This window comes from Hoplias malabaricus, chromosome 8 (assembly GCF_029633855.1).
Source record: "Hoplias malabaricus isolate fHopMal1 chromosome 8, fHopMal1.hap1, whole genome shotgun sequence".
NCBI lineage: Eukaryota > Metazoa > Chordata > Actinopteri > Characiformes > Erythrinidae > Hoplias > Hoplias malabaricus.
In genome coordinates, this window is record NC_089807.1 from 36,625,604 (window position 1) to 36,649,491 (window position 23,888).

General features: G+C 40.4%; 1 protein-coding gene across 3 annotated transcripts in view; it reads right to left on the reverse strand.

Annotated features, from left to right (window-relative positions):
• Positions 1-1,183: 1,183 nt before the first annotated feature.
• Positions 1,184-23,888, reverse strand: part of phactr2 (phosphatase and actin regulator 2) — a 60,344-nt gene continuing 37,639 nt past the window's right edge. For 2 of the 3 annotated variants that reach the window (XM_066680097.1, XM_066680098.1), the window contains exons 4-13: positions 22,638-22,772; positions 18,869-19,114; positions 15,090-15,564; positions 13,884-14,047; positions 13,236-13,392; positions 11,660-11,715; positions 9,010-9,071; positions 7,435-7,572; positions 5,775-5,851; positions 1,184-5,146 (exon numbers count right to left, since the gene is read on the reverse strand). In XM_066680097.1, coding sequence (XP_066536194.1) covers positions 5,131-5,146; positions 5,775-5,851; positions 7,435-7,572; positions 9,010-9,071; positions 11,660-11,715; positions 13,236-13,392; positions 13,884-14,047; positions 15,090-15,564; positions 18,869-19,114; positions 22,638-22,772 — 1,526 coding nt within the window. In that variant the 3' untranslated portion in view covers positions 1,184-5,130. The remainder of the gene's footprint in view (positions 5,147-5,774; positions 5,852-7,434; positions 7,573-9,009; positions 9,072-11,659; positions 11,716-13,235; positions 13,393-13,883; positions 14,048-15,089; positions 15,565-18,868; positions 19,115-22,637; positions 22,773-23,888) is intronic. The other variant, XM_066680099.1, reaches the window with a different exon arrangement.

A 23,888-nucleotide genomic window follows, 5' to 3' on the forward strand; every position in this document is an offset into this window, starting at 1 on the left:
AAAGAAACATTAGGTTTTAGAGTGTCTGTCAATGCTACTCCAGACTTAGCACCTGCAGAAACTACACTATGTAACTTTTAGAGGAGAGTAGGAAACACCCCCACTCTGCAACTGTAGGGGGAGCTGAGGAGCAAAAATACTAGATCTGACCTTGTGTTGCTTTAAGGTATAAGGCTAAACTGAGATACCCTGCTTTGTGGAAAGCCCCTTAACGACATTTTCCTCAAGTTAACTTTGACCAAAACTGTCAGCTCTTATTGTGTATTAGGTGGATCTGTTTGCTGCTCAACCTACAGCACTTATAACTTACTGGCCTTCGCCACGTGAAGTGTCTCCATCTCTAAAAGCAATGGGAGCCTTCATATCTCTCCTAGACAGATTCCACATCCACCACTATTATGTAATACTAATTTGCTAAGCCTTACATTGGGGAAATCCATCTTAGTGACCCTTGAGTACAGCCATCTGATAATATCAGCAGCAGCATGAATCATTCTCGTGAACTGAAGCCTCTCTTTCCCACAGTATCTGAATCTAAGGCACAGGGATCTGAATAAAACCTCCTGATGCCATTAGGACCACTCCCTGAGCTCTCCTGGTTTTATTGGCTTGCTTGTCAGCTTTGCAGGACTCATCCCAATGCGCTGGACCTGCCGGATGCTCCCCATTACTTTCCTCTCCGGTGAGCAGGCGGTTTTCATGAGCAACAGTGCATTTCCAATGTTTGGCTAGCCTGCACTTTATCACCATTAAGCTGTGGGCAGTGGAGGAGGAGGTGGAAATAATGGTGGACATAGATAACTGGCAGACAAATACAGTAGACCATCTGGCAATTAGAGCAGCTCTGTGTCTATAAACGGTAAAGCTAAATGTTAAAAGAGTCCGTTTAACAACAGATATCCTGGGGTTTGTAAGCTGGATTTGTTTGCAAGAATAAAGCTAAAACATTCAGCCTGATTTCCTGCTTGTACACCATTCTGCTCGATACACTAGAACAGAGGTTGTCAAAGTACCAAGTGCCACCCATTACCAAGCGAAAACTTCCAAGTACCACCTGGGGGGGTTAAAAGACAAAACCTTGGCTTAATTTTTTTTAATATGTTTTATTTTACTTACAATTATTATTGAATGCTGAATTACTGAATATTTTAAACACAATTATACATTTACGATTTTTTTGTGAAATGGTAGAAAGGCTTTTGGAAGAAAATAAAAAGAGGTCAAAAAGAGAGGTCAATTTAATATCAATGATGTGCTTTAAATAGGTGAAAGCAGCACAGAGAAGGTGCTCTCGAGGGGTGGCTCTAGATGCTTGTATGAGTAGGTCAAGGAGACCCGTTGTGGCGCTTGTAGTGTTAAACAGTGTTTTAGGACTCAAACGATGTGATTACATGGATTTCACAAAATGTTAGGGAATTATGTTGTTCCCTCCCTGGAGAAAGTGGGGGAATGCTGTTTCCCCTTCCTCTATGTGTAGCCCATGTTGTTGTTTATTCTTTGTTAAGACAAATGTTATTAAAGCATAATTATGAAAACTGTGAAGCATTTTATATTCAGTTAATATGAATACCACAGTTTGAGAACCACCGCACTAGAGGATAGCAGCACAACATGCTACAGCCATCTGCTGTCCTGAAAATGGTCCACAATACCGATACTATCTATTCAGCAGGGCGTGCTAATGCACAGGGAAAAGGTCGGGGTGTTGCAACTATATGGAGGCTAATCCTGTTAAGAAAGTCAGTGAGGGTATGTATAAAGAACAGACCTCATTTCCTTACATTCACTGTACGTCAAATGCTATCAAACACAAAATGGTTATTTATTTATTATGATATATTCTATATTCATATTTATTTATTCAATTATTCAGTGAAGGCAGGGACACACACTTGAAAGAGCTCCAGTCTGTTGCAGGACACCACACACTGAACCAAGACACCCACAGTCACATCAGGGGGTGATTACACACAGGCTATTCACCTACTAACATGGGTTTGTATTCGGGGAGGAAACTGGAGCACCCAGAACAAACCCACATAAACACAAGAAAACACCAAATGACAGTGACCCAACGTGTGCACCCGCTATGTCTCCATGTCAACAAAATAATTTAAATATTTTTTTTAAAAATAGAAAGAAATCAGTTCATACGGCTGCAAACATGAGTCTCTGGTATTTAAAATATTTCAGGTGGTACCAGGTTCTATGGTCAGAAAACAAATAATCTTATGGGTACATTCAAGAGGCATTCCGTAAGTTTCTTGGTATAAGTATGAAGTAAGACACACATGGAATTTTATTTAATATATTTTATATATATTTATATAAATAACGTAATGTAATCACCTCAACTTCTTTTCATCAAATGTGTGAACAGGTGCATCTTTAACTACTTATCGCCCACTTGTTCACTACCCTGTTTACTCTGCTAGATACGACGTCGTTGGTCCCCCTCCTGAATGTTGGCCGCCCGCTGGCCCTCTGTGGTTGCGTGGTGCAGCCATAGGACTGTTCTTGATCCTTCTTTTGTCACTGTGGTCCTGGGGATGGTCTGCCACTCAGGTGGACCCTGCTCCACGGTGGTCCTGTGGGGTCATGGCCATTTGGTGTTGGCGGACTGTGTAGAGAAATGGATGGTTGTGGCTGTGGGGCTGCAGGGGACACCGGTGTAGTGTGGGGGTAGATCTGAGGTGGGTGGTTTTTGATGTTGATTGGACACACACTAATACAAATTATAAACTATGAGCAAAGTCATCTGTTATTTACTATGATCACCACTGATCTTACTCTCATTCTCAATTCTCAACAAAAAGACATGTCTTTTTTTCTAAATGTCCTGTACATTTGCCCAATTCCTGGAAGTCGTCTTAGGACACGTGACATCATAGAACACAATCCTGTACTGCAAAGCTGAAATGGTAGTGAGCTGAAGATCAGAGGGCACAGGCTAATAGTCAGTGGAAGGGTTGATTAATTTGTAGATTCGTTTTATCTGATTTCATTCAGCGAGACTGTGTAGCAGTGTGAATATAATAAACACGTTCAAAAAGAAACCGTTTAATACATCATACCGTTAAAGCGGTAAAGCAATCAGTGTGGTTCACAGCATGGTGGATGTATTCACATGTACTATCTGCACATTCTGTACAACAACTGATTAAAAATAATTTAAACATTTTTCCAGGATACAAGTCTTCAATGATAAAATAACAACTCTCAACATCTGACAAATTACAGGTCGTCTTCTGACCTTACATCAGCTATAAGTTTGATCCCACAGCATCTGACAATAAAACGTAACAACTCATTGTTTATACCGAGAAGCTAAGATTAAGATGGATCTGTCGGTACCACTTTAAAATAAGAATATCCCTAAAAGGTTTGGAAATCTCTTTATTAAATGGTAAAAATTAGGTCCTGAACACCTTAAAATCATTAATAGTCATTTGTAACACGTAAAAGTGAAAGAGTCGGATAACGTACTGAAAACATCAAGGTAAAGAAGATGCCAGAACTTTAGAATGTGAATTTTGGTGTTTCACAGGCTAAGGTTCACATTAACATTTGAGTCTAAAAAGACGTTCTGTTGGCGGTTAGTTAACGTTCCAAGGTTTTTTCAGTGTAGACAGGTGTGGGTTCACTATTTGGCAAATGACAGGTAACTGTTGCCATTTCTATCAATATTCATTCATTCATTCATTCATTATCTGTAAGCGCTTATCCAGTTCAGGGTCACGGTGGGTCCAGAGCCTACCTGGAATCATTGGGCGCAAGGTGGGAATACACCCAGGAGGGGGCGCCAGTCCTTCACAGGGCATCACAGACACTCACACATTCACTCACACCTACGGACAATTTTGAGTCGCCAATCCACCTACCAACGTGTGTTTTTGGACTGTGGGAGGAAACCGGAGCACCCGGAGGAAACCCACATGGACACAGGAAGAACACACCAACTTCTATCAATATTCACAAATGATTATTAATTCATTTTAAAGTGTTTTACAAGCAAACCTTATTTGAAAGTGGTACACTTTCGTTTTTTTTTTTACCTGACTGTGTTCACATGTTCTGGAAGCACCTCAAAGTGGTCCAGATCAGAAGTGAAAAGATGAGGTTCCATGTGTTGAGACGACATGCAAAAATATATATATAAACACATATACCAACTTACATAAAAATCACACGGTGTTGCCTGTGTATAAACCTGGTATGTAGTATTAATAGATGTTGGTGTTTTTTTTTTTACCCCAGGGTCCAGTTTTGTAGTTTTAAAACCACTGTGTGTATTATTTAACCCCGGTGCCCTCAACACAACATCCATTCTGCACAGTCCAGTCCAACTAAAGGCAAACCAGAAGCCTGGGATCATATAAAAAGTAAACTGCAGTGTTAAAACAGACTGCATTTGGTCTTTTTTGGAGCAAATGATATAGATATATATCAATCTAGACTAATACATAAAAACAATTATTGGGTGTAAGAGGAAACTAGTTTGATTTTTACGGACACTACCAGTCTGGGTACAGAGTAATAATAATAACGCTACAACAGTTTAAATGTCCTTTCCAACTTGGTTTAAAGGCATGATAAGAATCGAGTGAGTATGATTGTTTTAAATGCTTGTCACATGCATGAATATTTAGAGCTATTATGGGAATCCACAATGTAATACTGCTTTAAAAACAGTCACAAATACAAAAACGAACATCCTCAGCACACCGCGGATTTGGATACACAACGATGGCTTGTCAAGGAGAAGTCTGTCCCTTATATTTTATGCACGAAGCATGATGTGACTCTTCTTGATGGCCAAAAATATGTACAAGTCTTGTCCTTAGTGTGTGCGAAAGTAACAGAAACGAATATTCAAACCAATAAAATAAACCCAATCCCAGACCAAGGCACCTGTCTGCGTTCACATTCAACGATGTCCTGAGGTCTCTCTCTTTGTGTCTCTGTTTATCAGCTGTGCTCCAGTCCCCGGGGCAGGTGAGGGCGATGGTCAGAGATGTCCAGCAGGAGAGTGCTGCCGGGGCCAGAGGACAGCCTGGCTGTGGAGTGGAGGGACAGGAAGAGAGAGCCCAGCGTGGGCGGCCGGCCAGAGAGCTCTCGATGGAGACCGCCTCAGGGCCGATGGAACCTGCCAAGGCACAGACGGTGCAGACTTTATTTTAGCAGCATTCTCAGTGGGAAGCTGGGAATAACAGACCTCTACACAATTTATTGGGAAACGAGGGGAAGATAACAAGCTCCCCTTACTGTCATTTACCTCTTATTAAAGGCAAAGGGAAAAAAATCCTTTATGAAATCCAGATGCAAACACAAAGAATACAGAGCAGAATCTGGCACTAACACACAATGCACATAGCCGTATGTGTTTCACTGCTGTCTTCATATTTTTTACCCAGCTGTCAAAAATGTAGTGATGAATTCAACAGAAATGCTTCAAAATTGTACAAGTAGCAATTTCCTAATGGCACAGAAGAAGCATTAAAGCTATTTCAGAAGTTTCGGCAGATGTGGCACAGCGCATGACACTGTGGGGTTTTAAAACCTCGAGCAGCCCTGCTGTGTCTGATCCTCTTACATCAGTGCAACACATCATACCTGCTCTGTGGGGGTAGCACTACAGGGTGCTCCGGTCTGGCCTGTGGAGCCGAGAGACTGGACCGTGAGTGTTGAATTTGTGGTCCATATGCACATAACACATGACTCACTGTACTCTGCTGTTGTGTTTGTTTCTCAGGTCTCACTGAAAGCTCACTCACCTGGTGAACTGTTTGCTCTCTTCATGAACTTCCATCTCTTTGCTTTTGAACTCGTTAAGTTCCTTGCGTATAGCAGCCTGAGAGAAACAAAGATCAAGTTTAGCAGGCCACTAGAAAACCTGAAATATTCGGTCAATGACTGACCACAGGCAGCAAAGGGATATCTTTTTTCGTTCAAAGCATTAAGCCATAACAATGTTCGGCCAGTAGTGGCATCTGAACCTTAAAAAAAGAAATCACAACCAGGGGTAACAATGAGCAACTTTCATTCTAAGACTAGAGCTGTGGTTCGTTCCTCTGGGTCCCTAAGCATTTTATGGATATACCACAGGTTTGTGTTGTGTTTACATTATGTTGCATTGCTCATGATGATAAAACCTTCACTGTCAACTTCCTGTGTGATAAAGCATTACTTGATTCTCCTCACACACTCTGAGTGCTTTCTCTCCCTATGGTTTGGAACCTCATTTAAAATGGCTAGGGCTGGACGATGTGGCTGAAATTTATATCACAATACATTTCTTAATTTTGTTTGATACAATATAATCCCGTCTTCACATTTGAACAGTAATAAAAGTAATAAAAACTTCCAGAAACAAGTAATAAACATGACATCATCATCAAACATAAACCTACTGGCTTTGTCAATATTAATATTTTTAAACTAAATTATAAATTGTGTGCTCTGTAATGAACGTCAGTCAGTGACATGCTGTAAATAATGTGTATTCAAATATTGAAAATGTGTGTCAGGAACGCGAGGGCGGACTGACGGAGGCGGACGCAAACGCTAAAACACAAAAGACTTTTATTTACAAAATGTAACAAAACTAAGACAGACTAAGATTACAAAACAAAAGTGGACTAAACGAAGAACAGCAGAGATGGACAGACTAGACTGAGAAACATGACCTGGGAAACATACAGAAGGAAACAACAACTGGAAACGAAACGAATGAGAGTAGAGACAGACTAGACCAAGCAACACAATGACTGAGAAACGAATGACCAACAACCAGGAAGTAAGACATGGGGGACTTAAATACCTAACATAGACAACGGACACCTTGAACAGATAATGAAGGGGCAGGATACAAATATCACTGACGAGGAGGAAGAACAAAGGCGGGACATGGGCGGAGACATGGACAATAACAAACAGAGCCATGTGCCAAGAGAGCACATGGCGGGGAAAACAGACACGACAGGACGAGGGCGTGACAATGTGTTTAAAATTCATTGCATTGTTTTTGAAACATTTTATATTGCGATATTTATTGACATTGAATTATTGTCCAGCCTTAACACTGAGTATTTTCCAGGAACTCAGACCATGGCTCAGTTATTACAAAGAATTTAATATTTATTTAAAAAGAAAAAAAAAAAAAAGAAAAAAAAGCCAGCCAATGCTTGCCAAACAATAACTGAACATAAAGACCCAGTGTGAGAATTGCTTTTCCTGAGAACATTATTCCAGTGGCAGTCAAGAGGTTCTCATGCCCCCTACTGATCCCCCTTAAACCAACTCATAATGACAGGTTTGCTAGCCTCCATTTATGAGAACACCATTTATATTATTTTGTGTGTGTGTGTGATATATATATGATATATATATATATATATATATATATATACACAGGTGGGCAAAAAAACAGCATACTTTGTCAGCGGGGGTCAGCCTGGTCCAGGGTTTATCTGCACGGCGGTCGTAATCTTTCGCGTCCGTCACCTCCACATACTCATTGAAGCGTAGAATCCGCCTGGCCACCAACTCCGCCACAGTGGGCCGAAGACTCAGCTGCAGAGAAAATGGATACGTTACATTCAGTGTTATTCTATTCTATGCCACTTATACTGACTCTGGCAGCCACTTAACCTAAGGTGCAAACCCTGGGACTACACTAACACCACACAAATCCTGCACGAATATAAATTCAATTATATAAAGAAGGAACAAATATACAACTAGATCTTGTTTCTGCTTGTTTACACTTTCAAAATTGCCCCTAGAACGTAACTATTTGTGGGATTAAGTAGAAAGTATTAATAAGTGTGTGATTTCTCTGGCCCAAATTGTGTCCTTAAAATTAAACAGCAATTATTTTATAAACGTTCATAATTAAACAATTCAATTTCTCGAGTAAAGGTACAGTAGTGGTTCACAAACTTTTACAAATAAAATTTTATATGTTTTATATTAAAATATGTATGGGCTTGGAGTTACTGCTGCTATGTTATTGAATTAGATTTCTGAATTTTGCTGAACATGTCCTTTATGATTTGATAACAGAAAGCACATCCAAAATGAGCCACTAATATCATGTACTTGTTAATGAAAATGCAGAACACTTCACATCCGTTACACTTTACATTCCACAAGATGGCGCCCTAAACCACAAATTCTCTCTAGGCTGTAAACAATTTACAGGAATTTGCACTTAACCAATTAGGACAGACAACAGTACTGGAGAATTCACCTCTTAGGATAATAACATAATAAATAATAAACGTGGGCTCTAAGTAGACCTTTAAATCAAGGGACTACTGTTAATAATTTAGCAACTATGAAACCTGTGAAAGAAATATGCAGGTTGGGTAGTTACATATAGAGTGAGGGAAGTAAGTATAGTGAGGCTTCCTGTAGTTTATTATGGATTGTGTAGAGTTTAATGGGTTAAACCTAATAAGTAATCTTAATTTGGGACAGGTATTAATGGAACACTAGGTAGTTTTTACTCCGGGTGCTCCGGTTTCCTCCCACAGTCCAAAAACACATGTTGGTAGGTGGATTGGCGACTCAAAAGTGTCCGTAGGTGTGAGTGTGTGAGTGAATGTGTATGAATGTTGCCCTGTGAAGGACTGGCGCCCCCTCCAGGGTGTATTCCCACCTTGCGCCCAATGATTCCAGGTAGGCACTGGACCCACGGTGACCCTGAACTGGATAATGATTTCAGATAATGGATGGATGTATATATGGATAGACTCAGCACTGCAGAAACTGCACTATGTAACTTTCAGAGGAGTATACAAAACTACCCCACCCTGCCCCCCTGATTTGAATGCAGTGCTGTTCAAAGTGAATTACACTCTGCCGCCAATCTGGAGACCATGGGCAAAAATACCAAATCTTAAAGTTCCTTTAAGTTAAACCAGATTGGAATTCTTAAAATTTAAGGTTTTCTAGATATTAATGTCATCATTAAATTCAGAGGTGCATATTTGTTAAAGTTCCTACCTTCCGGGAAAGTCGTCTTTTAATTTCTTGTTTGGCCTCGTGCTCCTCCTCCTCATTCTTCTCTGCAGTCATAAAAGAGAAGACTAATTAATTTCTCATTAACATTTTACAAGAACACACTTATATAAAATAAATTAATTCATATGAGTTAATGTGCGGCACACTGGAGCAGCAGGTAGTGTCGCAGTCACACAGCTCCTGGGACCTGGAGGTTGTGGGTTCGATTCCCGCTCCAGGTGACTGTCTGTGTGTTCTCCCTGTGTCCGAATGGGTTTTCCCCGGTCGCTCCGGTTTCCTCCCACGGTCCAATAACACACAATGATAGGTGGATTGGCTGCTCAAATGTCTCCAAAGGTGTGAGTGTGTGAGTGAATGTATGTCGCCCCATGAGTGTGTGTTAATGCCTTGCGCCCAGTGATTCTGGGTATGCTCCGGACCCACCACGACCCTCAACTGGAATGTAAATTAGGATCATTTCCCAGCCAGAGATCCCTTAAAATAACAAATGTTTAAATACTAGAAACTAGCTCTACTATGTGTCACTGGGAAAGTGAGCGAGTGACACATATTATGCACTGAATATGAACCTTGTCCTCAAACATTGACTTAATTATGCTGAGTGAGTGCAGAGGCAATTTGGTCAGGAGCACACAGGGATACTGTTTATTTCTGCCCACTGCAATAAGCATCCATCAGCCTCAATAGTTCTCCATCTCCTGTGGTTCAAAAACATGCCTATTTTCATGTTATATTTCAAATAATCAGGCGTTTCAGCTGAACAGGCTCTGATTTTCTTGATAATCTAAATGTGGACGACGTAAAATGAGCATTACTCAGACCTCTTCAGATACTCTATGCTGACTGTACACACTCAATCTGTTTGTGCCTCCTGCTGTCATTAAGAACCAGAACTGCTCATTGGCCTTTCACACAGCACGGGAAAGACAGCACTTTTCCCCTGCCGGAGCATGTGAAACGGTATATGGTATACCTCAGTTTTAAAAGGTGTACTATATTTTCTTATATTAGTAATATTAATACTGATGGTATGCATGTGTGAACATAGAGTGTGTGTGAAAGAACAGCACTGTCTCCTCCCACAACATTAATGACTGAGGTGCCCTTGAGAAAGGCATGCAACCCCCAACTGCTCCCGGGCTCTTGGATGGCTGCCTGCTGTTCCGGATGCGTGTGTGTTTTCACTGTCTCTAGTACACTAGTAGTAGTGTGTGTATGTATTCACTCCCAAGGATGGGTTAAATGCAGAGGCAATTTTGTTGTACTGCTGTGCAATGACAATAAAAGCACAATTACATTTAACACCAACATTTTAGTTAGGTTTTACTGCAAAATAGGTATCATTAAAGTTAATTATCAGGGGGGATACATGGCTGAGTTTTAATTATTTGAGGATTGTAAACCCTTACTAGAAACTGTGTGTATGACACCAGTTTACTATAATTATTTGTTCCCTGATAGTTCAGACAATGCACAGTGCATCAACTATTCACTGTGATTCCTGACCAGGAATAGTCATGTCTACCACAGGCCCATTATGTTCATTCATTCATTTTCTGTAACAAATTCATCTTGTTCAGGGTCACAGTCAGTCCGGAGCCTATCCAAAATCACTGAAGACAAGGGAGGAACACAGTGTCTACAGAGCACCCATCCATCACAGTGCATCTCACACACACACACACCTATGTACAAGTTTCTACCTACCAACATATATTTTTGGACTGTGTGTGGGGAGACCCTGGAGGAAACCCACACTGACACAGGGAGAACACACCAAACTCCTCAAAGACAGTGACCTGAGACAGGGGGCCGCCCAATCACATTATGTTGTATGTAATTAAATGAGTGTCCTAATGTTCCTAGTTTGCTATGCTATGATTCACTAGAAATTGAGCTACTGTGTGAGTCGAGAGCCTGAGGACACACCGTCCTTAATTTATATGGCATTATTAAAAAAAACAAAAACAAAGAAGCAACAGAAAGAAGCTCGTCATACATTGAAACAGCCTTTATACAGAGGGCAGCTGTGGCCTGGTGGTTAGGGAACTGGGCTTGTAACCGGAAAGTACTGCCCACCTAGTGTTCACTAGTGTGTGTTTAAATGTGTGTTTCATGACATGGATTGGGTTAAATGCGAAGAACTATTTCATCTGTGCACAAGCACAGTGGCCAATAAAGTGATTCAGATTCTGACACCTAGTGGCCTGAATGAATCAGATTCTGCACTAAACATATTTAAAACATGGCCTCCCCCATATGTGCACTATGGAGCACACACTGGTTGGATCAAGGAGTACACAGCAATTTGACTCGTTTTTTTGTAACATAATAAAAAACTGTTTTATTCATACAGTTTGCTCCATTTTGTTTTTGTTAAAAATGACTAATTTCCCCTATAAACTCTAACTACTTCTAACACACAAAAATAAATCTCTTAATAAACATATAAGCAGCCTGTGTTTCCAAACTCATACATCTTTAATCAGATTGTGGTGTCGGTGTTAACGTCCAACATTTATTCAGCGGGTTCCAAGGCTGCGAGAGCACCCCAACAACAAGCGTACAAACCTGGGGGCAATGTAAATGTGATCATGTCTTGTCGGCACAAAATAAATCAGTGTTTACTCACGTTTCAGAATGTTTCTCTGCTCCAGCTCTTCAGTCGTGGGTCTCTGACTCAGCCGTCTGCAGAGGGAAGACGAGCCAGTGAGCCAATCACAGCACTAATGACAAATCTCACTAAAGGTACTGGCAAATGATTCTGTTAATACAGAGCACTAAAATAAAAGTTACAGAGAAAATGTTCTTTGAATACAAGGATGAAAAACGTAAGTAGTGTTCTGGAATCACAGCTCAGAAGAAGCCCTGGAATTTACAAAGTAAATGCGTCTATTGTAGTTTTATTTCTGTTCTAGTGCCGTTATTAAAGGCTAAGCACCAGCTCTATGAAAGTGTCAAACAAATAAATACAGTGGAATTTGAGTTCCTAACTTGTGTTTATTGATAGTCAGAAAACATGTTATTTCTCACTAATTCAAGGAATAAGGTTTAAAAGACCATATTCTGCTTTCTATGAAACTCAATTCCGGTAAGTGCTTCATTCGGATCAAATTTCAGGGAGGATCCAGGATCCAGAGCCTACCTGGACTCATTGGGCACAAGGTAGGACTACACACATGGTGCCAGTCCATTACAGGGTATCACACTCACACATGCATACAGACACATGAAGCCCTTAAAGCCAAGTTCTCTGAGCTGGGTACGGAACCAAGATCCTGGAGCTGTGTGGCAGTGATAGCACCTACTCAGCCCTACTTTATCAAATTAAATCAGCAAATTAAAAAAGCACCTTCAAATATCCTTCTAAATTAACTGGTAATGTTCATTTGTCAACCCACAGAATTATACACATCAACTTCTCCAACTGGTCGTTGTCATCATCATCATCATCATCATCATCTTTTCCTCATAATCCATTCAGGGTCGCGGTGGCAACCTACACAACTGTGTCTGTCCCACACAACTCCCACCAGCTCCTCCAGCTGACCTGGCGATATCTAATGAGGCTTTCCTTCCAATAGGCCATGCCTGTCACAACTCAAGTGGGAGGTGTCCAAGTAGGTGTCAGTATGTCTTATTTTCAGAATATTGGTGTGTGTATATATATATATATATATATATATATAGTTGGTGGCACATTAGTATATGGGAAACTTTTCAAGATGGGTGGTGACCATGACGGCCATTTTGAAGTCAGCCATTTTGGATCCAACTTTTGTTTTTTCAATGGGAAGAGGGTCATGTGAAATTCCCAATAAGTTTGATGTGTCACAAGAAAAACAATGGTGTGCTTGGCTTTAAAAGTTTCCCCCCTCCCATATACTAATGTGCCACAAACAGGATGTTAATATCACCAACCATTCCCATTTTATTAAGTTGTATCCATATAAATGGCCCACCCTATATATATATATATATATATATATATACACACACACACACTAACCACCCCAGAGCACAGGCCACCACAACAACACTGATGTGTCTGACATTACATCTACTTATATTGTGAGAAGCAAAGAATGCAAGCAACTTCTAAGACTGAACTTTACAAGTGTTAAGTGAAGTCTGTTTTGTTTTTTATACTTAACAAAAACAAACAAACAAAAAACCAAAGCCATGCTACAGGTGCAGGGCAGCCTCACCTCACTAATTTAGAGCCGATCTGTTGTCGCAGTTCCTGCCTCTCTGTTTCTGAAGTCCTTGGAAGTATATTCTTCTCCTCCAGCTCCTTCTTGCTGGGCCTATTGCCGAGTTTGATGGCAAGCGTGTCCCTGCGGCGGATTTTGCTGGCAAGAGAACCTGTGGAAACAAATATTCATTCTAATCTCTTTTAGACACATAGTTTTCTGCCAGAAAATGAGGGTGAGGTTAAAAAAAAAAAAGAGAGAGAGAGAGAGAGAGAGAGTGTGAGAGAGAGGAAAAGTGAACACTGTAACATAATAAAAGTCAATCTAGCAGAGGTTTTATGGCTGGGTTTTAAGCACTGCAAAGACAAAGTAAAATGAACAGAACAATCAATGTGCCAAAAGACTAACTGCAGTTGAATATATACAGCATGTTCCTCACACAAAAAAAAATAAATAAATACATTTTTAAAAAGGCTGCACAGGTAGATATCTAAAGCTAAAAGGCAGCACAAAGTCAGAATGGCTTCTTTTAATGTCTAGATTTGACCTGTTTGTTATGTAATAGTAAAATGACCGTATATGACCACAGTGCCCACCCCAGACTCTTGCCCTTTAGACTGATACTCAATATTGTCATGTTGCGCTGCTCAAGGAAACACATACTGGAAGTATACTCGTCCTCTTCATCCTCCTCTTCCTCATCTCTGTATAGCACAGGGCCGTCTGAGTCCGAGTCACTGGCCTGAGTTTCTCGGACAGTGTCAGGAATAATGGTCACTCCGGGGTTTTCCACATTGACCCCCTGTGGCTTCCGGCTTCCTTCAGTCCTGCAGCACACCAAGAGGAGGAGAAAGGCTCAACATGGTTTTAAACCAAAACCAAACCAATGACTCCTCACTGAAATATGCAAAGTGTTTTTAATCAACGCTGTCACGCAGGAGTTGGAAGACTTGCGTAAAAAAACAGCCTTGCACTAATACAATCAATGTGTGCCAGGGGCAAGTGAGGATTTTCATTACAAAAACCACTTTCCGCAGAGTTACACCATAGGAAGTTATATCACAATCTACCACCTCCCTTGTTACGTGAACAGGAGTGATGACACAAATCAAAACTTAAAAATGTCTGGTTAAGAAACATGAAGGCAATATTTACTTTCAAATTGATGATTAGAGCTAATTTTGAGTCAGCATCAGAAACAAACAGCATCATCGTATCATTTAGAATGTCCTCATGAAACAACAACATCTCAACAATTAGCTTTCACCAAAACATTTTCAAAAAACATTGTTTAAACCTCTTTAACAATAAACCACAGATATCTAATAAATAAAACTATTCTGATGATATCCTTTGATCCTGACACTATACAAGCTACTTGTCTAAAACAGCATTTGCATTTAAGACTGTGGAACATGCATCTTTTTAGCTCTCAGATGCACTCTCAAAGCATCTGCATTTAGAAGAAATCACACCAGAGAAACATTTGGCTTTAACACTAAACTACATCACGGAGGATTCCAAAAAACCTTGGATACAGCACAACCAACTGGAAATGGTCTACTGCATGGTTTCAGTCTTTGAAAGTTGGATACAACTTCATAGAAACAGCTTTAGCCATTATTTCAGCAGGACTTGTACTACGTGAAATGCTTGTGTGCATATATAGTCAATTATTTCAAAAACCAAGCCACAATTCAGCAACTGCCCAATGGTTTTTATGAAATACGCGAGCAGTTATTATGAAGTAGATCATGCTGAATTTACTGTCTGTGGTAATGGACAAAGATTATGTTGAGAAATACTAAAATATTCCTTTCAAGGCTTACAAAAAGGAAACAAATGTGACAGTGGTTGAATTATACTCACTGCTGGTCACCATCTGCTGCAGTCTTCTCCTCCTCTGTGACTTGTTCTGTACTCTGAGGCTCTCCTGTGGTGTCTGAGGTAAGCTGACAGGAGGACTCAGTGAACGAGGTCTCCTCTGTGGCTTCGTTTACATGTGGCAGAGCTCCCTCTGCTTCTGAAGAACAATCTGGCTGCTTGTTAGCATCTTCGCAAACCTGAGCGATCTCCTCAACTGGCTTCTCCTCTGCACTGGAGGCTACAGTGCTGTTCCTTTGGTCTTTACTTGAAGAGCTTCCTCCAGTCTGCTCGGTCTGAGTCTTGAGTCGGGGTTGTGGAGATCTGGACTTGCTGGTTTTCTTGCCATGCTTAGTCTCTACTGGAGTAAGTTCTGAAACACTTTCTTTGAGGATCTTCTCACCGGCTGATGAGCTCTGTCCCGAGGCTAGAGAAGAACTCTTGGGTGTGGTGGCAGTTTTCTTAGGATTCGGGGATTTCGCTGTAAAGAGTGAGCACAAGATGAGAACAGTGCCAGAACATGCAGCATATAGATTTTTTTACCTATTCAATTAAACAATACACTTAAAGGAAAGTATGTAGTACACGTGCAAACGGAGACAACGCAAATACAAATGTCATTTAGATTCAATAAGAAATGATACACTTCCACACAGGGTTGGGCGGTATAACGATAATATCGCGGTACTTTAACATGTGTACCGTATCTCAAAATGAAGGCGGTGTTTTTGACGTTGGTGTGGTTTGTCAAATTTCTGTTGTGTCTTTAAAAGTCAGCTAAAATGTTCATGTGCATTAAAAACAGCCACAGGGAGGGGGCGCTGTGGGAGCTCAATGACTGCTGACGTCACGGTCTGAAAACGGGTGGAGAAAAGCACAAGCCCAATAGCCCTCCACCGTTGTAAGTTTAGCGCAGAGTTTTGGTTAAAAGAGAGAGAGGAAGAAAGCTGTAAATAGACACAAATCTCAGAAAAATTTATTCACTTGACTTTGTGCTCACATGTATATGGCTTTATCCCGTAAGTATGTGTACTTTGAGCCTCAGTTCGCTGAAAAAAAAAATCACCTGTGGTGTGTTCAATCACAAATGCCTGTTAGCGCCAGCTGTGTTTCTAAACAGTGTACACCGCCTTATTTCGTTTATTTTTCAAATTGTTTTAATAATAAAATAATAAAAATATTCTGTTACTTCAGCACCAGTTGCTGAAATTTGCTCTCTCAGAAACGGTTTTTTTATCGTCAACGGGGGAGGGGGGGGGTGAGCTCTCGCCCCTCGCTGCCGTTGTATTCTTAGCTGAACCTATGTCTGCTTTTAGGTCCTTTACACCTTTATTTGCTACACATGGGAATATTTTTTAATTCATCAGAGAACTTACATTTACGTTTCGGCATAGCTGCTCCAGATGAGGGTAATTACCTGAGCTTTGCCTCTGACGTTAACAAGGACTACTGACGTTCAGACTGACCAATTAAATGTTTACAGAGAAGGTTATCGACCAATAACGGTAGCTCTACAGTCAGACCGTCCAATCAGAAGAGTTTAGGCTACTTCACCACGCCCCCTTCTCAAGCGAACCAATCGGAGAAGGGGAGGGCGGGACTAGCTTGTGAACGAAACTTCTCGAAATTCTATGTGAGCTCTAGAAAAACAAAATCCCGGACGTTTGTGAAATTCCACCCGGGCATTTTTTTAAGTCTAAAAAAGAGGACATGTCCGGGTAAAAGAGGACGTCTGGTCATCCTATGCTTAGCTACATTCAGTCGAATTTGTGCTCACAGATATTAGGCTCAGTGCTGCCCGAAAGAGCACCCCCTACCCGCGGTAGTACCGTATACCACGATAATATTTTGAGACGGTATGAAAAATGACCCAACCCTACTTCCACACCACAATATTCAAAAGGCTTGTAAGGACAGCATCATTAGACAAAGAGCAGCCCCTCCCTGCACACAGACTCATGCAGTGGACAAGGCTGAACAAACCGCATGCAAAACATGAACCACAGAAGAAATCATTCTGTGGCTTAATACTTCATATCACACAGAAACGCAGCAGTCCGGTATTTTCACCAGCAGCACGTTGGTCATGCACTCAAACCGGAAGATGCGTCCTGAAGAGAGTCCACTCAGTCCTGCTTACACAGCAACACCACACATAAAGCACCATGCACAGACTCATCAAGCATAAAACATACTCAAAAGTAAAAATGGAGAAGTTAGGCAGAAGCTCTCTGCTTGTTTTCCTCAGTGCGTATTCCCCCCATTTCCCTTTTTAGCAAAACTGCTAAAATTAACCTAAAAAAACAAAACTACAAGATGAGAGTTAATATATTTATAATATTTAAATTCAAATGGTGTTTATACAAATATTGAGCTGTGCAATGACTGCATTCACTGTATTTCTGATATTCCCACTTGTTTTAATGTCAGGCAATCACAAGTATTACCAAAAATGCGCCTATACACCTATAAACATGAATCTCCGTTTTTCCTCCCATTTTCACTTTACTACATGAACACACCAGCTGTCCTTCCATCGCATTATCATTTCATGACGAGTGAATCAACAGAAATGCTCCAAAATGACTTGGAATATATTTATTTACATTGAATTCCACTGAATATTAGGAAGATATTTTTTCTCCAATAAAGTTAGTATTTTTTGCTATATATTTTTAATTGGAATGTGAGGGTATGCTATTTATTAGCTAACATATATTTTGTCGCTGTCCAAAGATGAACTTGTATCTCCAAATCAAATAATTATGGAGCATTCCTATTGGTTAATTCATTAGAAAATTTGAAGGACAGCTGCTGTGTGTAAATGACGTAGTAAACTAAAATTTAAAAAATGGAGATACATGGTTTTTTTTTTTTACAGCAATGATTTTTTTTTACTCGAGCAGCTCGTACCAAAATAAAACAAAGCGTCTGTGGTTTGGATGTGTTTTGCTTTAACTTTAATTATTACGACACAGAACAAAAAGAAGTCAAATGTAAAATCAGAAAAAGCAATTTCAGCGACCAAAGCACAATCACACACCAAATATAAACAGTGCTCAAAAAACAATAGAGGAACAAGCTCCCAGCAACATTAGAAAAAAATATCCCAGCTTTAATACTGGAATATACTGGTGTCACTGGACTATGAGGGTCATAAATACAAAAACTAAAATAATCGTTGATTAATTGTAATCGTGGTAAAATGTACAAATAATCGTGATATTGATTTGCGCTCATATCGCCCAGCACTAGTTCAATCCAAACTGCAGATGACACTATATTCGTGTTAAATTGGTTTTGTCTGATTTTGCTTTTTGAAGTTCAATGATGCTTTTAACAAATAATTCTGGAGCCTGTTGGCGAGTATGATTTAACACGTGTCAATGCATTTCATGCCGTAGTCTAACAGAATATGTAAAAGATAGAATAGAGGTAGTTAAATCAGGAACAGACTCTTGAGATCTGCCTTCTGACTAGTGAAGATAAGGTCTGTGCAAACTTTAACACATATGTTAACTGTAACTCGCTCTATGTTTAACTTTACAGTAAGCGGTTCATAGGGCTGACATTGCATTTACCTTTTATCTCAATTAGAAACCGATCATGAACTTTGGCTTCCCATTTATTATCCGAAATAAATCCTTCCCGTGATGCAACCGAGGAGTAAATTGCTGGGGATTACACATGGGTATCAAACGAACACGACTTCTCCATGCACCGTGCATCCACCACACATGCAAATACGACGATGCTCCTTTAACATTTCAAGGCCAGTTACTCACCGTTCCCACGGGTTGTGTTTCGTGGGGTTTGCTTGGGTGGAGGAGCAGAGGCTTGTTTACTGCCCCCCTTTGGCAACTTTTTACCCCCTGTCTTGCCATCTTTCCTGGCCCCTGAGGCTGTGGCCCCACCCGTGGCCTTGGTGGATACAGGCTGCTGCTGCTTTTTAGCAGGGGTCCTCTGAGCTCCAGCCTCGCTGGCCTGTGGGCTGCGTGTTTTTCCTTTCCTTTCTACAGGAGCACAGGGCTCTAATGCATTAGCAACCAAAACAAACAAACAAAAACTGGCAGAGCCTCAGAGAGACACAGACAGACAAACAGACAGACAGAGCTCGGGAGGGACAAGAATAATGATGTCAACTGCAACAATAAGGCCTCACAAATTTGGGTGAGTCTGTGCAGCTGTCAAGTGTGGCTTGATGAATGTAACAGGCCCAAAGTGGATAAAAACAAATTGCAGTCAAGTTTCAAGAGGGAGGCTTTTCATCAGCAAGACACTTTTCTGCAAGTCCACTGCCAAATGTTATCAAAGGCCTAAAAGACTCTGTCTGTGCAAAGGGCTCTGGCCAGTCCAGAAGGACATCAGCCAAAAAACAAAAGAAGGAACCCAACCCTTCATCCACTTAAAAGAGAACCTCTTTAAAACGTCGGCATCATTCACTGGTTACGATGTAAACAACAGCACTCAAGAGTGATTTGTTGAGAAATGGTGCTTTGTAGACAAAGGTAGACTTGTATATATTTACAGTGGTGGTGAACAGAATCAGGGGTCGTGATGTTTACAGGGCAAATATTGGCGTTATATTTATAACAAAAAATGATCAGATTACATTCAGTAGTATTTATCCTAAAGCCCAATTTATACTTCTGTGTTTAACCTATGGCATAGCCTGGCGCTCTCCTCCCTAGAAATGTAACTACGTGTTGCATCGACGCAGAGCACAAGGACTGTGATTGGTCAGTAGTCTGACGGACATTGTTTAAGTTGAGCCAAAAAAGAATAGAAACATGAACTCCTATCATCCGCACACACAGACGAAGACAGCAGCAAATTCATAGCGAGGGATTTCCTCAGACAAGGTGTGGACGTCAGGGATGAATAAAACGTTTGAACAAAGGGAAAATGCAGACAAGAAGTGGGACAACGACATAGGCTTTGCGTCGAGTCAACACAGAAGTATTAAAGGCTAAGCACCACTTAATGGACCTCCATGAATATTTCACATTATTGTAGTTACTGACATATATAAGTATGAATTAAGATGAAAACAGCAGCTTAATTTGATTTAAAACTGACAATTTTATTAAATTGACGGAAAAACCCGAGCTCGCTACGGAAATTCTTGAACACAACCATGACGTCACTGGTGGACAACAGCTGAACAACGCCGCGGTAAAACACCGTTATGACTGACTGTTATGACAGTATCTAGCTAAATAAACAACATTATTCATGACAATAGCCTAGCAATAAGCTAAACTCAAATGTAGAGGTACCGTTATTCTTGTAAATGTGATCGAAGTTGAACTCGAATTCACCCGACACTATAAACCTCCGTAATGCAGCTACGTAGCCGAGTATAATCTGAGACACAGAGTTTAGCGAGTCAAGCTAACGTTAACTAACACCAACTAAAACAGGCGAAGTAAGTGTCCTGACCCTGTTTACCTCCATGTTACAGAGGCTCTTGAACACCTTTCGTTGGTGTCCTTACATGCCCATATTGTTGGAAATAAAGTTGACAAATTTAGTCCATTTTCTGGATATTTTGGGATTTTTGGGCCATTTGTGCACAGATGTCCCACTGTACATTGAATTATTGCAAACAACACACCTTTTTGTCATTTTGTGTGCAACTTCTAGAGTTGTTTTCCACCATCTACGTCACATGCAAGACGCATGGGGGGGGGGACCAACGGTCTTTTAAACCTTATTCCTTGAATCAGTAAGAAATAACATGTTTTCTGACTATCAATAAACACAAGTTAGGAACTCAAATTCCACTGTATTTATTTGTTTGACACTTTCATAGAGCTGGTGCTTAGCCTTTAATTGGGCTTAACCCTAACCCTACTTCAAGTCTTCGGCACTTAAGATTACTAATATTATTTAAAATAATTTAAAATGTATCTTCTCACTAAGTATGGCGCTTGTATAAAATTATTTTTATAATTACAACACATACAAAAACAAATACAGTAAAATAAAAGATTCTTTTTTTTTGGTAGTAGATGAGTTTTTGAGCTGCTGTGAAGAACAAAAATTTGTTTACAGTTATTCTCACTTGATTTAACATAATGAAGTATTTATTAACCAGTAAATCTAGGTATTGGATGATAACCTTAAATATTTAAGTGTTTTTAATTTTGTTATTTTAGCAAATACACTCTTACTGCTCAGCTAAATACCATTTAAATCTCATTTTTCTTTGGTGCCTTAAACCTTCGCACATTACTGTCCTTAATTCAGTGTGTCTGCATAATATAGCGATAAATCTGAAAGAAATATATCATCGCTGTCCAATTGCAAACATGTATCTCCTAAAATTGTACATTTATAGAAGGAAAAATCTTCTTATCTTTCAATGGACATGTGTGTAATAAATTATATTCCAAGTAATTTCTATTGGTCCATTTATTATTACATTTTTACATGATGTGAGGGACAGCTGCTGTGTTCCAATGATGTAGTAAACAAAAATGGAGATGCATGTTTTTGTTTGGACAGTGACAATATGCAATAGCAATACTTATGGGAAAAATATATAAAGTGGCTTTAGGCCAAAGCCTTCTCTCAGGCATCATGCAATGTACTAATAACCCTTTCATGTCTTAGCTTGCCAAAATGTGAAACACTTCAGACATCTGGTTCCTTTCACTACTGCTCTGAACAAATTTGACTAGGTAAGATATTCAGACCACTCTGAATAGCTTTGTTTAATTATAAAGGAGTCTTTATAAACGCTGGAATCCCTCATCAAAGAAACAGACAGCCACACATTAACCTGTCTGACTACGACTACTGTAATCAACAGTTACCATGAAGCGCAGGGGGATGCATAACAAGCGCTTTCACCTGTATTTGGACTGATTTTCCCCTTTAACTGACAGAACAGTTCAGAGCATGAGAAAGCCTGGGACTGCTGAGAGCCCTGAGGATCAACTGTAGGGAGGAAATAAGAAGGTCTCAGTTTTGAGTGTGTCAGATTGTTTTAGCAAACGGTGGATCATTCAGCTCTAACTGCAGCAGTAGAAGGCCATATTCTCCACTCAGACCTATGTGTTCGGCCATAGCAGAGAAGCCAATAACGTTTCTGGAAAAAGGCTTGGACATATGTGTGTTTGCACCGTCTCTCTGTGAATAGAATTTGTTCCTTAGATTTTCTGCGCATGGAAAACTTTCATTAAATTAATTCTGCAACAGGGTTTTCACTAAAAGGAATATTCCAGTCAGAGCAGCCATTTTGTGCCAATGAGAAATATGAGATGTCCATTAAATGAACATTTTATACATGCTGTATTCAACAGCTTAGAGTTGAACAGTGTTTCCAACTTTGGTAAATTGAACGAGACAGAACTGAGATTATCAATTCTAATCGATGATTAGAAATATAATTAAATATTTTATTTGAAACATAGACTTACAGTTAAATAACTGCAATTAATCATTTGTATTTCCGGTTTCAGTTTAGTCGATAAGCATAGATTGCTTCAAGCGAACACAGTTTAGCTGCAATACACAGACACTGACAGACAGCCAAAAACAAATTACCTTCTGTGTCCTCTGTGGGTAGGTCTGTCTTCTCCTCAGTGGGGGTGTCTGGCGACTCTATGTCCACTTTGACCTCTTCGGTAACTCCACTGGGAACTGCGTGTCCATTCAAAGTCTCGGTGCTCGCAGGGTCCTCTGAAGAACAGCAAACAGCACGGTCATTTAACTCTTGCCTTAAGCGCAGACAGAATATATGGTTGTGTCTGAAATAGAAGGTTGCAACCTCAATTCGTGCCGCCTGTGCCCTCTTATGAGTCAGTGCTCTAGAAGGCAGCGATTTGAGAGAAGGGTAACTGTTATCGAATCGCATTCTACACCCACTTTGAAGGCAGCAGTATGTCACGACACTAGGCTAACCAGAAAAATTATTTTGGAGGAAATGAGTGAAACAGCTATGATTACTTCAGCTATTTCTGTTCAGAAATAAGACATAAATAAGACATTAATATAAACCGAATGCACATTTGTACAGAAACATATCTATATCCACATAACACTCCTGCTACTTTGGCCATTTTCTACCAAAGTGTGCTGCTGATCATGTTGAGTTAAGGGTTATGGCAAATGAAAGGCAGCAAAGGATATATCTGCACTGTTTTGAAATATCTTATGGTAGCATTTTACACAAATGTATGACATCAATCTGCACCTTGCTCCCTCAGAATTCATGATGTTTCCGACAGTTCATATTACTACTGTTGTACCAAAACGTCTAAAACTATGTTATGGAACAGTGGTTCTCAAACTTTTTAGACCAAGTACCACAGAAACACGTGTGCCCCTGGATCTTCCTCTGTTCAGGGGGCATAAGGCTAAATCTTGAATATTTGCATGTCTTTGTTGCTTTTTTTTTACTTAAATTTAAATACGCAAAATGATTGTAAAGAGAATTTAGCAGGTAGTGTCGCAGTCACACAGCTCCAGGGACCTGGAGGTTGTGGGTTCGCTTCCCGCTCCGGGTGACTGTCTGTGAGGAGTGTGGTGTGTTCTCCCTGTGTCTGCGTGGGTTTCCTCCGGGTGACTGTCTGTGAGGAGTGTGGTGTGTTCTCCCTGTGTCCGCGCGGGTTTCCTCCGGGTGCTCCGGTTTCCTCCCACAGTCCAAAAACAAACGTTGGTAGGTGGATTGGTGACTCAAAAGTGTCCGTAGGTGCGAGTGTGTGAGTGAATGTGTGAGTGTGTATGTGTTGCCCTGTGAAGGACTGGCGCCCCCTCCAGGGTGTATTCCCGCCTTGCGCCCAATGATTCCAGGTA